This window comes from Microcebus murinus, chromosome 22 (genome assembly GCF_040939455.1).
Source record: "Microcebus murinus isolate Inina chromosome 22, M.murinus_Inina_mat1.0, whole genome shotgun sequence".
Classification (NCBI taxonomy): Eukaryota; Metazoa; Chordata; class Mammalia; order Primates; family Cheirogaleidae; genus Microcebus; species Microcebus murinus.
In genome coordinates, this window is record NC_134125.1 from 24606809 (window position 1) to 24620080 (window position 13272).

General features: G+C 41.8%; 1 protein-coding gene across 3 annotated transcripts in view; it reads right to left on the reverse strand.

Annotated features, from left to right (window-relative positions):
- Positions 1 to 13272, reverse strand: part of LOC105862777 (sodium/glucose cotransporter 1-like) — a 79044-nt gene that overhangs the window by 27569 nt on the left and 38203 nt on the right. The window contains exons 9-11 of one of the 3 annotated variants that reach the window (XM_075996744.1): positions 7046 to 7181; positions 5512 to 5619; positions 3841 to 4075 (exon numbers count right to left, since the gene is read on the reverse strand). In XM_075996744.1, coding sequence (XP_075852859.1) covers positions 3921 to 4075; positions 5512 to 5619; positions 7046 to 7181 — 399 coding nt within the window. In that variant the 3' untranslated portion in view covers positions 3841 to 3920. Of the gene's footprint in view, positions 1 to 3840; positions 4076 to 4165; positions 4493 to 5511; positions 5620 to 7045; positions 7182 to 13272 lie in introns of those variants that run through there. The other 2 variants (XM_075996745.1, XM_075996743.1) reach the window with 2 other exon arrangements.

Consider the following 13272-nt stretch of genomic DNA (forward strand, 5'->3'; position numbering starts at 1 on the left):
TTGGCTCAGATATTAAAATTAGCAAAGTACTTCAAAGCAGCTATGACAGTTATACTAAAGGACTTAAAGGAAATGATGGATTATGAGTGAACAGATAGGAAATCATGGCAGAAAACTGGAAACTATAAAAACTTTAAAAAAGAACCAAATAGAGCACAGAGTGGTGGCTCATGCCTATAATCCTAGCACTTTGGGAGGCTGAGGTGGGAAAATTGCTTGAGACCAGTAGTTCAAGAACAGTCTGAACAAGAGCAAGACCCTGTTTCTATAAAAAAATAGAAAAATTAGCTGGGCATGGTGGTACATGCCTACAGTCCCAGCTATTCAGGAGGCTGAGGCAGGAGGATTGCTTGAGCCTTGGAATTTGAGGTTGCAATGACCTATGATGACACCACTGCACTCTAGCCTGGGCAACAGAGTGAGACCTTGTCTCAAAAAAAAAAAAAAAAAAAAAGGAAGAAAAGAAATTCTAGAGCCATATCTAAAATAAAAAATCCACTGCTTGGCCTTAACAATATATTGGAAATGGCACAATAAAGGGCCAACAAACCAAGAGACATACTGATAGAACTAAACTGAAGAACACAGAGAAATTTTTTTTAAGGAAATAGAGCCTCAAAGATCTGTGGGATAATATCAAAAATAATATATGTGTAAGTAGAGTCACACACACACACAAAAAAAGAAAACAGAATGGAGTAGAAAAATATGCAAAGAAATAATGGTGAAAAATCCCCCAAATTTGGTGAAAACCATTAATTTATATATTTGAGGAGCTCAGCAAAACCCAAACAGGATAAACACCACACACACACACACACACACACACACACACACACACACCATGATGAAATTGGCAAAAAACCAAAAATGAAGAGAAAATCTTTAAAGCCATAGGAAAAAGGATGTGTCACATAAAGAGAGTAACAATGTGAGTTATGGCCAAGTTCTCATCAGAAACGAGAGGGGAGAAGAGATTAGAACAGAATCTTTAAAGTGGTGAAGAAAAATACTGTCAACTTAGAATTCTATATTCTTCACCAAAATATAGGTGAAGGCCAGGCATAGTGGCTCATGCCTATAAACCATCACTTTGGGAGGCTAAGGCAGGAGGATCGCTTGAGTCCAAGAGTTCAAGACCAGGCTGGGCAGCATAGCAAGAACTCATCTACATAGCTATCTATATATTTATATATCTATATATCTGTATCTGCAACTGACTGCTTATATATCAATATTGGCAACTGCTTAAAGCAAAAATTATCACTATCACTGTAGTGTGGGGTTTATGATGTATGTAGATGTAAAATACATGACAGCCATAACACAAAAGATGGAACGGGAAATGGTACAATAATTAACTCTAAGTAGACTGTGAGAGATCAAGAATGTATATTATAATCCTCAGTGCAACCAAAAGAAATTAAAGTGGAATATTAAAATTATTTCCAGCAATATTAGTGATTACTTTAAATGTGAATGAATTAACACTCAAATTAAAAGGTAAAGATTGTCAGACTAGATTAAAAAAATAAAGATCCAACTATATGTGCTCTACAAGGGACTCACTTGAAATATATTTATAGGTTAAAAGTCAAGGCTGGTTATAAACATTAAGCATAAGAAAGATGGTGTGAGTTATATTAATAATGAAGGAAACCTCAAAACAAGGAGTATTATCAGAGATAAAAAAAGGACAGTTCATAATGACAAAAGGCTTAATTCTGCAGAAAGCCACAACAAGTGTAAATGTGTAAGCCCTTGATACCAGAATGTCAAAATACATGAGGCAAAAACATAACAGAACTATAGAGAGGGAGAAATAGGCAGCTACACAATCATAATTGGAGATTTTAACACCTTTCTGTCAGGAAAGAAGACACATAACCTGTTTGTACAGGTTATGATGTTATAATATATCACAATATTCTTACTGAATTTGTCTTATTCTTCCAGTGTTACAAAAGTACTGAAATTTCAAAAGTATAGTAAATTTCGATCACAGAGTGTGTTCGATCACAGTGGAAGTAAATCAGAAATCATTAACAATAAGATGGCCCCAAATACTTGGAAATCAAATGGCATACTTCAAAATAATCCACAGATCAAAGAAAAAAATCACAGGAAATTAGAAAATATTTTCGACTGAATGAAAATGAAAATAAAACATATCGAGATCTGTGGGGTACAGCTAAAGCAGGGCTTAGAGGAAGATTTATAACTTTAAGTGGTTATAATACAAAATAAGAATGGTTTTATATATTGATATAAAAACTTGATATATAAAATCTTTCTTTTTTAAGAGACAGGGTCTCCCTCTACTACCAAGGTTGGAGTGCAGTGGCATGACCACAACTGGAACTCCTGGGTCCATGTGATCCTCCTGCCTCAGCCTCCTGAGTAGCTGGGACCACAGGTTCATGCCTGGCTAATTTTTAAATTTTGTGGAGACAAGTTTTTACTATGTTGCTCAGGCTGGTCTCTAACTCCTGGGCTCAAGTGATCCTCCTGCCTTGGCCTCCCAAAGTGCTGGGATTACAAGTGTGAGCTACCGTGCTTAGCCTTTAACCAATAATCTTAATTTCTACTTTAAGAAGCTAGAAAAAAGAGCAGAGTAGTAAAACCAAAGTAAATAGAAAAAAGGAAATCATAAGGAATGGGAACCAGTAGCAAAAAGAAAAAAAATGGTTATTTTAAAGTCCTTGTGTGCTATCTGTGGGTCTACTTTCTCTCTCTCTCTTTCTCTTCCTCCCTCTCTTTGTCCAACTGTCTAAATACAGAGGCAAGGGGGACACTTGCTTTGTTCCTCTCTAATTTATTGAGTATGACATATGCTTTTAGCGGCATGTAGATGTTGAAAGTATACATTTTATTAAAAATGCCTTTTCATCACCTCTGAATACATGCATGATTTTTCTCTTTTGATCTGCTAATATGGTGAGTTATTTAACTATATTTCCTAATATTGAACCATCCTTGTATTTTTGGAAAAAAAATCATTTGGTAATGAGATATCCTTTTAAACATTCTTTTAATGTTTTAATGTATTGTCGGATGTGTGTCTAATATTTCATGTATAATTTTTGCATTGATATCTAAAAGTGAGATTAGTTTTTTTCTCTGATATTTTCCTGTGCTGTATTTCTTAGGTTTGGGCATCAATATCTGGAGCTTCAGAACATGAATTTAAGTCTTCTTTTTTTTCTATATTCTCTAACAATTTAAATACAACTGAAATCCATTTCTCAAAATTTCTCAGAAAAATGCTTTTTAAACCATGGAATGCTAATAGAAATGTAAAGGCAAACTCAAACACTTGCAGGGCTTAGACAGATAGACGAGATAATCAAGGGCACCTTGATGGGAGGTAAAGGAAGTGATTTAGACACACCAAAGGCCTAGTTAAAGGTGTGTGGCTGGGTGTGGCCCATGGGCAGCCAATGTAAGACCCTGTGGAAGAAGCCCTTTAAAGACAGGGACCTAGCAGACAGGCTCCCCTACTTACCATGTGATCTCTGGGGAATCATTTCCCCCCTCTGAGCCACTGTCTTCCCATTTGGGCAGTGAGAATAAGAACAGTAAAACTTAATTTTAATGGTTCTCATGAGGACTAAATGAGATAACAAGATAATTTATGTAAATTTCTCCAAAAGGACTATTTTGGGGGTAACTAAATTATGCTCTTTTTTAAACACTGTGATTATCACTTTATTGTTTCCCAAATGGAAACAATTTTTTTTGTGATCATCAAAGCAATCCATCTTCATTACAAAACTGCAGCAAAAAAAAACAGAACAAGCAGACTGTATGAAAAGAGAATAATCCTATATACAGTGTTACAGCCTAAATTTCTCCCACAATAACATACTGTGGGCACCATTTCCCTGACAGCAGCAGTCACTCCTGTGATTGGAGGTACTTCACCTGCCTGTTACCATGAGCTCCGTCTCAGTGGCCACAGGCCGCATCACAGTATAGATGTTCAGTGTGAACAGGGCGCTGGCGCTGTGGCAAATAGAAGTCAGGGAGGATATGAAAGAGGCGCAGAAGGTGGACAGCATCAAGCCTCGCAAGCCTGGAAGAGAAGGGACATTTCCTGGGCCTGGTGCTCTGGCCATGCCAGGAGAGGACTTAGGCCTCCTGAGGAACCTTTCCACATACCAGATTTTCTCCTACAAAAACCTCAAATTTTATTTGGAGTAGAATTCCACCTAAGGCAGATGAATGCATTACATTTGTCCTCACTTTGTGACAAGACTTGATAGTTTCCTGCTGTGTCTTTGTATAAAATGGAGGCTAGTATCTCTTGGGTAGTCACTCTATGCCAGAACCTCTCTTCAGGCCGGCACCATCTCCCTCCAGTCCTGTGCGGGGGATGCCACTGCTGCTCCCCTTTGACAGATAAGGAGCTCAGAGAAGGTTCAGACCATGGAAAAGTGATGTGGCTCCTTGTGCCTCAGTGTCCTCATCTGTAAAGTGGGCATAACAGTACCTACAACATAGAGCTGCTGTCAAGATTAAGATAAATTAAGTAGACAAGTTAGCACAATATCTGATATAGAGCAAGTGCTCAGCAAATGTTAGTTACACACATGACAACCTAGTATTAGTGCCTGGAAGGCCACTAATGTGGCAGGGACGTTAACTGCTGGATTGAGAGATTTCTATGTTTTGGTATGTCATCGGAAGACCAGGACCTGAGCTGGGAGCCCACTGTAGCAACACCCCCAACCGGACTCAGGGGGGCCATTCGGGCCAGGCACAGACTGGGGACCTGTGATGTGCCTTCCTTCCACTGCCCATTGTCACTTGCAGGCCTGGCTGGGTAGTCTAAACAACTCCCTTCCTGAACTGCGGGATGGTCAGTATTCCCCTCTACCTGATTTCATCTATTCTGTATTTTATGGAAATGTCTTAACTTTTCCAACCTGTTGTTCTCCAGAGCTAACATAGAATAATTTCCTTAAATTATAATATTCGTTTGGCCACTTCAGTGGGATTTGGGAAAGAAGGTGAGATAAATGCACAGGCTCCTGCCATCGCTGACAAAAGTCATCTGATTGTTGGGTGCCAGCCATCTCCTTGCCTGTCCCATTGGACTGTGAGCTCTCTGAGGGCAGAACTAGGCTCTGCTCACTTTGTATTTTCATGGCTCAGAACAATGCCTGCAAGTCTTGGAGCCCATTTCTTGAATGAGCTAGCAAAGGAAGGAACTGAGCGGGTCAAGTGAGCAATGCAAATGGCCATGCTTGAGATGATGTCCCATCCCAGTTTGCGAGCAATGGGGGGAGGCCCTGCTCCTTCCATCAGGCCAAGCTGGGCCCCTCTGTGCACTGCTGTCCCTCCCACCCTGCAGCCTGCACTTCCACCTGGAACGATGGGCTGACGGTGGGTAAGCCACTCTGGGGCCCTCGCTCCTGACCATCCACTTACAGTGCGAGGGCAGAGGCTCCAATGAGGACACAGATCATGGGTTTTCCATGGCCCTTGGTAGCAGGTGCCATTTCTTACCACTGGGCAGCAGCTCTATCACCAGCAGGGGGTAGGCGATGGGGCTGCAACCAGTTTCCATGCCACAGTACTTCTGACATTCTGAGGGTACAACACATGCCACTTTATCTGCAAAGAGAGATAACAGTCACATCAACATATTGGCCTTGGGGCTCTAAAATCTGAGCCCAGGGAAAGGGAAGCAAATTAGGAATCACGTATTCATAAGTAGATGTTAGACACTGGTCCACTGGAGACTGCAGCATGGTATCCTGCACACTCTCCAGGAGTCTGGGGGGAGGAAAGGGCTTGGAGTCAGGCACCTAGGAATCAAATGAACAGGTGCTTCTGCAATCCACTGTGTGACCCAAAGCAAGTTCTGTGACCTCAGTAAGCCTTTCAGTGATGCCAGCAAGGTCTTAGGAAAACAAATAGATCATCTGTCCATGTACCGATGTGTGAGCAACTCATAACCTTACTCCATCAACCCTGATGGGGGTGTTATTTCAGAGTATCTGGGACTCTGAGGTCTTGCAGAGCACCGGGGATGATTTCCTAACCTACAAGCACCACCTATAGGCCTATCAAAGCACTGCTTGACAGCCGAAGACCAAGTCTGGGACTGTTGAAAAGGAGCACTTCTCTCTATTGAAGTAAGGAAGGAATTAAGATAAAAAACAAGAGGCATCTGTACCCCCATAATATGCCAAAATAAAAAAAAAAAAAAGTTAAAAAAAAAAACAAAAAAAAAACAAGAGGCATGTCTCAGAGGCTGACTGAAGGATGAATTAGGGCTAAAGATGTCTACCTGCACATGTTACTTAGCAATAAAAAGCGCCCTACGTTTTGTTTGGCCTTGTCAAAAGCACTGCAGCAAAAGCCTCCTATGGAAGTCGCCTGCTCCGCTCCTGCAGCGCCGCCTGCCGGTGTGTGTGCTCCATGATGCGTAACAAATAAATAGACACAGAAAGACAGAACAGGCTAGTAAACCCAGGTTGAAATGGGGATGATGCACATCCACGGAATTAAGATAGCTCCTTAAGGGAAACAGGGATGTTTTAATGGCATTTAACGAAAGGGTCAGGCCCACTCTGGGGTTACATTGAGCTCCAATGTGCCCGAATTCAATGAGGTCATGCAAGGTCACCTCGGGGGCTATGGAGAAGCAGTGACAGCATCTGTGAGATCCCATCACAGTGTCTGGCACACGAGGCGTGTCCAGCGTGATGGTGTTTGTGATGTGATGAGAGCGAGCTGACCTTCCTGCAGACTGTGTCTCAAAGTCATGGCAGAGACTGGGCTCCTGCCGGAAGGAGTGAAGCTCTGACCTGGGAGAAAACGCACTGATCTCTTCCCTGCCTGAATCCATCTCCCTGAAATTTCTCAATGGCTGCCTATGACCACAGTTTCTGCCAGACTTCTGCTTGGCTGCATCCAGGCCTAACCTATCAGCTCCCAAGGAAGCACTCTGGGGCACCTCCAACCTAGGAACTCATCATGGAATCTAAGAGAGGAAAAGTTGATTGGTGTGAATGCATCAGAATCAAGAATCTACCTGGGTACAGGATGCGGCTGATCATTCCCGGCATCACCATGCTGAACATGGACAGCAGCTTCACGTACCCACACAGGAGGCAGCCACCTTTCACATGAGATAAGTTCTTCCCTGCCAGGCACCGCTGGAAAAACATCTGCCAAAGAAACATAGGTGGGTGATGGCTTTGTCAGGGTGTGACACCTCAGCACAGACAGGACAACTGTGACCTGCTACAGCAGCTGGATGTGTCCTCTGGTGGTTTTTTGCTAAGCTGCCCCCTTCATCTAGACATCTCTGGGGCACCAGGGCCAGGGAGATGCACGTGACCAATGACCATGTTTTGCCCAGTACGCAAACACCGGAGGGGAAAGGGCTGGTGCTCATGACTTTGGCCTCATTGCCTGTGATGCACACCAATTACGGTAGCGGAGGCCCTTGTGAAAGTCAAGGTAGATCCCTGGCAAGAAACGAGTGTTCAGAACAGGGACCGACGCCATTCATCTAAACTGAACTACTTACTGTAGACCTGTAAAATGTAAAACTCTCCCAAGAGATCTTGCAGGACCCATTGCATGGTCCTGTAAGAGTCAGTGTGCTCTCAGGCCAAATGGAATGGTACCAGCAGGTAGAAAAGCACTTAAGAAAATAGAGGCCGGGCGCTGTGGCTCACGCCTGTAATCCTAGCTCTTGGGAGGCCGAGGCGGGCGGATTGCTCAAGGTCAGGAGTTCAAAACCAGCCTGAGCAAGAGCGAGACCCCGTCTCTACTATAAATAGAAAGAAATTAATTGGCCAACTGATATATATATAAAAAATTAGCCGGGCATGGTGGCGCATGCCTGTAGTCCCAGCTACCTGGGAGGCTGAGGCAGAAGGATCACTCGAGCCCAGGAGTTTGAGGTTGCTGTGAGCTAGGCTGACGCCACGGCACTCACTCTAGCCTGGGCAACAAAGCGAGACTCTGTCTCAAAAAAAAAAAAAAAGAAAAAAAAAAAAAAAAAAAAAAAAAAAAAAAGAAAATAGAGACATGGTCCAGTGCATTAAAAAAATGCACTGAAAATTATGCCCCTGAAGAACATTAAAATAGTTTGCAAAAATGCCCACAGTGTAACTGTGACAGGGTACGAAATAGCATATACACTGTGAAGCTATACCTATTAAAAAGTCCACAAGAGGCCATGCACGGTGCCTCACACCTGTAATCCTAGCACTCTGGGAGGCCAAGGCGGGAGGATCGCTTGAGCTCAGGATTTCAATGACACCCCCTTGAGCAAGAGCGAGACCACGTCTCTACTAAAAATAGAAAAATTAGTTGGGTGTGGTGGTGTGTGCCTGTAGTCCCAGCTACTTGGGAGGCTGAGGCAGGAGGATAGCTTGAGCCCAGGAGTTTGAGGTTGCAGTGAACTAGGCTGACTCTATGGCACTGGAGCCCCAGTGACACAGAGAAACTCTGTCTTCGAAAACAAAACAATAAAAAAGTCCACAGGAATAAATTAGCCTCCCAGAATGCTAGGATTACAGGTGTGAGCCACCACGCCGGGCCTATTTGCTTCTTTTTTAATTAAAATTTTTCTTAAAGCATTCCCTCTACTAGTAGGGAAGCTATATATTCTACTTGTATGCTTTTAATGATTACTCTTAACATTTTTATTTTTTAATTATTTATTTTTGAGGCAGAGTCTCCCTCTGTCACCTGGGCTAGAGTTCCGTGGTGTCAGCCTAGCTCTCAGCAACCTCAAACTCCCAGGCTTAAGGGATTCTCCTGCTTCAGCCTTCAAGTAGCTGGGACTACAGGCATGCGCCACCACACCGAGCTAATTTTTTCTATTTTTAGTAGAAACAGCGTCTCACTCTTGCTCAGGCTAGTCTCAAACTCCTGAGCTCAAACGATCCAGAGTGCTGGCCTCCCAGAGTGCTGGATTACAGGTGTGAGCCACTGCGTACAGCCTACTCTTAAAATTTTAATGTGGTTACAACTTAAAATCTAAAGTAAATCAATATATCCCCACCCTTCTGAACAATTTAAGGTCCATAGACAGATTTAACTCCAAACTGTGGTCCAATATTTTAATTTTGTTGTTTTTTTACTTCTTGTATTAGTATTGTTTTTAGCCAATGCTTTAGATTTACTCATGTGCCTATCACTTTCTTTGCTAACTATTCCTTCTTGCTCATCAGCATTTCCTTTTTCTCTCTATACATCCTTCAGTTTTTCTTTAGGGCAGGTCATGTCTTTATTTTGCTCCCTTTTTAGGGAGCAAGGTCTTGCTGTCTTGCCCAGGCTGCATGCAATGGTCTCATCATAGCAACCTTGGGCTCAAGTGATCCTCCTGCTTCAGCCTCCCAAATAGCTAGGACTACAGGTGCACAACACCATGCCAGCTAATTTTTCTATTTTTGTAGAGCTAGGGTGTCACTCTTGCTCAGGCTGGTCCCAAACTCCTGGCCTCAAGCAATCTTCCCACGTTGGCCTCTCAAAGTGCTAGGATTGCAGACATGAGCCACTGTGCCCAGCCTGCCCTTGGTTTTGAATAATACCTTAGCTGGGCATATAATTTGAAACTGACATTTTCCCCAGTATTTTGAAAAATTTCCACTCTATCTTTTGGTTTACATTGTTGCTGCTGAGAGGTCTGTTGTCAATACAATGGGTCTTCTTTTATAAGCAATCTTTTCTCTCAGGTGGCTTTTAAAATCTTGTTGTTGATGTACTTGAGCTTTCATTATGTGTGTCTTTGTGCAAATTTTTAATTTCTCCTTGGGATTCACTGTGATTTTTGAATCTGATGATGCCTGCTCTTTCAACTTACTTCCCCCTCCTCTTCTTCTGGAACTCCAATGAGTTGTATCTAATACTCATTCTGTCTTTCGTGTTACTTTCTTTTTCACACTTAAAATTTTTGTGCTTTCTGGGCAGTTTCTTCTCTTCTCTCTTCCAGATTACTAATTTTTTCCTTTAGCTGTGTTAATCTACTGTTCAAATAGTTACTGAATTTTATACTTCAATAAATATATTTTCCATTCTAGAAGTTTGAGTTTTCAAATCTGATCTTTTTTGATATAATTTTGTTAATATTTTCAGTTTCACTTTCATTTCTTTAAACACTTTTTTGTATTTAGATCTAATACTTCAATTTTCTGACACTGGAGCATACTAATGGTGCAGTTTCTTGCTCATAGCAGTTAGACTCTTCCATGTTTTCTTTTCTTTCTTTTTTTTTTTTTTTTTTTTTTGAGACAGAGTCTAACTCTACCTGGGTTAGAGTGCCGTGGCATCAGCCTAGCTCACAGCAACCTCAAACTCCTGGGCTCAAGCAATCTTTCTGCCTCAGCCTCCCGAGTAGCTGGGACTACAGGCATGTGCCACTATGCCCGGCTATTTTTTTCTATATATTTTTAGTTAGCCAATTAATTTCTATTTTTTTTTTTTAGTAGAGATGGGGTCTTGCTCTTGCTCAGGCTGGTTTTGAACTTCTGACCTTGAGCAATCCTCCTGCCTCAGCCTCCCAAAGTGCTAGGATTACAGGCGTGAGGCACTGCACCTGGCCTTTCCATGTTTTCTAGTTTTGGGTTGAGGGCTCAAGTTGAGTAGTGATTTATTTATAGGAATCCTGCAAGACTTTGGTTGAGGATTGTCTTCATCCATTCCTGCTGCTATAACAAAATGCCTTAGACTGAACAATTTATAATTCTTTTCTTTTATCTTCTTTTTTTCTCAGTTACTAACTCACTCACTCTCTGATTCCTAGACTAATTTAAAACAATAGAAATTTATTTCTCACAGTTCTGGAGGCTAGAAGGTCCAAGATGAAGGCGCCAACAAGGTGGCTGGATAGAAGACCTATATCCCCAAATAAATTTATATATAAATATATATTTATATGTATATATACATATATATAATAAAGAATTAGGAACTGTAATTTTTCAGTGTCTGGTGATAGCCCAATCTCTGCTTCCAAGATGGCTCCTTGAAGACTGTGTCCTCACAGGTGGAAGAGATGGAAGGGCAAAAAAAGGCCCAGCTGGTTCCCTCCAGCCCTTTTATAAGGCACTAATCTCATCCCTGAGGGCAGAGTCCCCATGACTTAATCGAGTCCTAAAAGGCCCTGCCTTTTAATACTGCTGTCTTGGGGATTGAGTCTCAACATGAATTTTGGAGGAAACACAGATTCAAACCATAGCAAGGGTGCATCCCTGCAGAGAGCATTTGCTAATACTCTTGTTAGATCAGTGTAAAATACATTTTGGATGATTTTATGTTCATTTGTTCACATGGGGTTTACCATACAGGTAAATTAAAAATATAGAGGAAGAAAGGCCTGGCCGGCCATGGTGGCTCACGCCTGTAATCCTAGCTCTCTGAGAGGCAGAGGAGGGCGGATTGCTCGAGGTCAGAAGTTTGAAACCAGCCTGAGCAAGAGCAAGACCCCGTCTCTACTATAAATAGAAAGAAATTAATTGGCCAACTAATATATATATAAAAAATTACCCGGGCATGGTGGCGCATGCCTGTAGTCCCAGCTACTCAGGAGGCTGAGGCAGGAGGATTGCTTGAGCCCAGGAGTTTGAGGTTGCTGTGAGCTAGGCTGACGCCACGGCACTCACTCTAGCCTGGGCAACAAAGTGAGACTCTGTCTCAAAAAAAAAAAAAAAGGCCTGCCATTATGAACCCAGAGGAGACTTTTTTGTACCTCCTGGAACCCAGGTTGAGTCACTTTTTATTTATTTATTTTTTTACTATTGTTCTTTCTCTTTGCTGGTGCCAGATTTTTTCCTATTCTATCTTTTCACTGAGGCTATAGTCTTTCAGGAATCCAAGTTCTACATGGAGAGTTTACTCTTCACTACTCATTAACTTATGGCCTTTCTTTCTCCTTTCTCACGTGGCCACTCAAACCTAAGTCTTTGAAAACCAAGTGCAGCAGATGTTAGGGTGACGTTAGGATGGGTAGAGAAAAAGAATTTTGAACACAAAGCTTGGGATAGAAAGAAATATAAAGTTCATTTTGTTTTTTCAGTGAGAGAGAGAAGGGAAAGAGGCATGGCCTACAAAAGAGAAGTCACCCAAGCAGAAGGTGCTCGGATTTTTATGGGGAAAAAGGGGGAAAAAAAAAAGAAAGAAAAAGTTATTGTGGCAGATGATAGTAGGCAAACAGCTGTGGAGCTGCTGTCCCTAGTTTTTTTCCTTTTTGTCTATTCTTTTCTGTGAGGCCTTCTTATCAAAGTCCTTGGAATCTAGTCTGGCAGGAACTGAAGCCGAGTTTATACTCCTGTTGTCCCTTAGAGCTCTTTATGGCTGTGAAAATGAACTCCTAGAGAAACTGCAGGTGGTTAATCTTAAAGACAATGAGTTGAGCCCCAGGTGGTTAATTAAACAAAATAAAGGGGGCAGTTGTGCTGTGATCTTTCTCTTCAAAGGGGCAATTTATTTTGTGAGTTTTTCTCGTTTTTTCCTCTGTTGGCTGGTTTATTATTTTGTTAGATAGTTTATTAGTAAGGCCATCTTATTAGCAAATGATGTCAGTGCACCATCATCTTAGCTCTCTTGATTTTAATTCGCTGTTTTCACCTTCTGGAGATTTTCTTCCTTTCTTTCGAGCTCTTCTGTGACTACAAAAAGACGTTTGTTTTACTTTACCCAGCATTCTTAGCTGCTTTTTTACTGGAGAGTACTTCAGGAAATCTAGTTTACTTATGGTCAGAAGTGGCAGTCTCAGGAGCAACTTTGGAAGTTATGGTTATAGCCGGGCATGGTGGTGCGTGCCTGTAATCCCAGCAACTCGGGAGGCTGAGGCAGGAGGATCACTTGAGCCCCTGAGTTCACGATCAGCCTGGGCAACATAGGGAGACCCTGTCTTTATAAAAAAATGAAAAAAATTAGCCGGGCATGGTGGCATGACCCTGTAGTCCCAGCTACTCAGAAGGCTGAGGCAGGAGGATCACTTGAGCCCGGAAGTTTGAGGCTGCTGTGAGCTATGGATGGACCACTGCACTTCAGCCTGGGTGACAGAGTGAGACACCATCTCTCCAAAAAATTAAATAATAAATTTGAAAAAATTATGGTTATAGAAAAAACTGAAAAGGAAATAAAAGAAAAATAAAGTTTTTTATCTTGTGAGCAGCACAATTAAAACAATCAATAGATGGGAAAGACTACAAATAAAAAATAATAGCTCCATCATAGAGAATATCCATGCATTGTGCTCTAGAGCTCATCTTCTTTCTTGTTCTTCCATTCAGTACA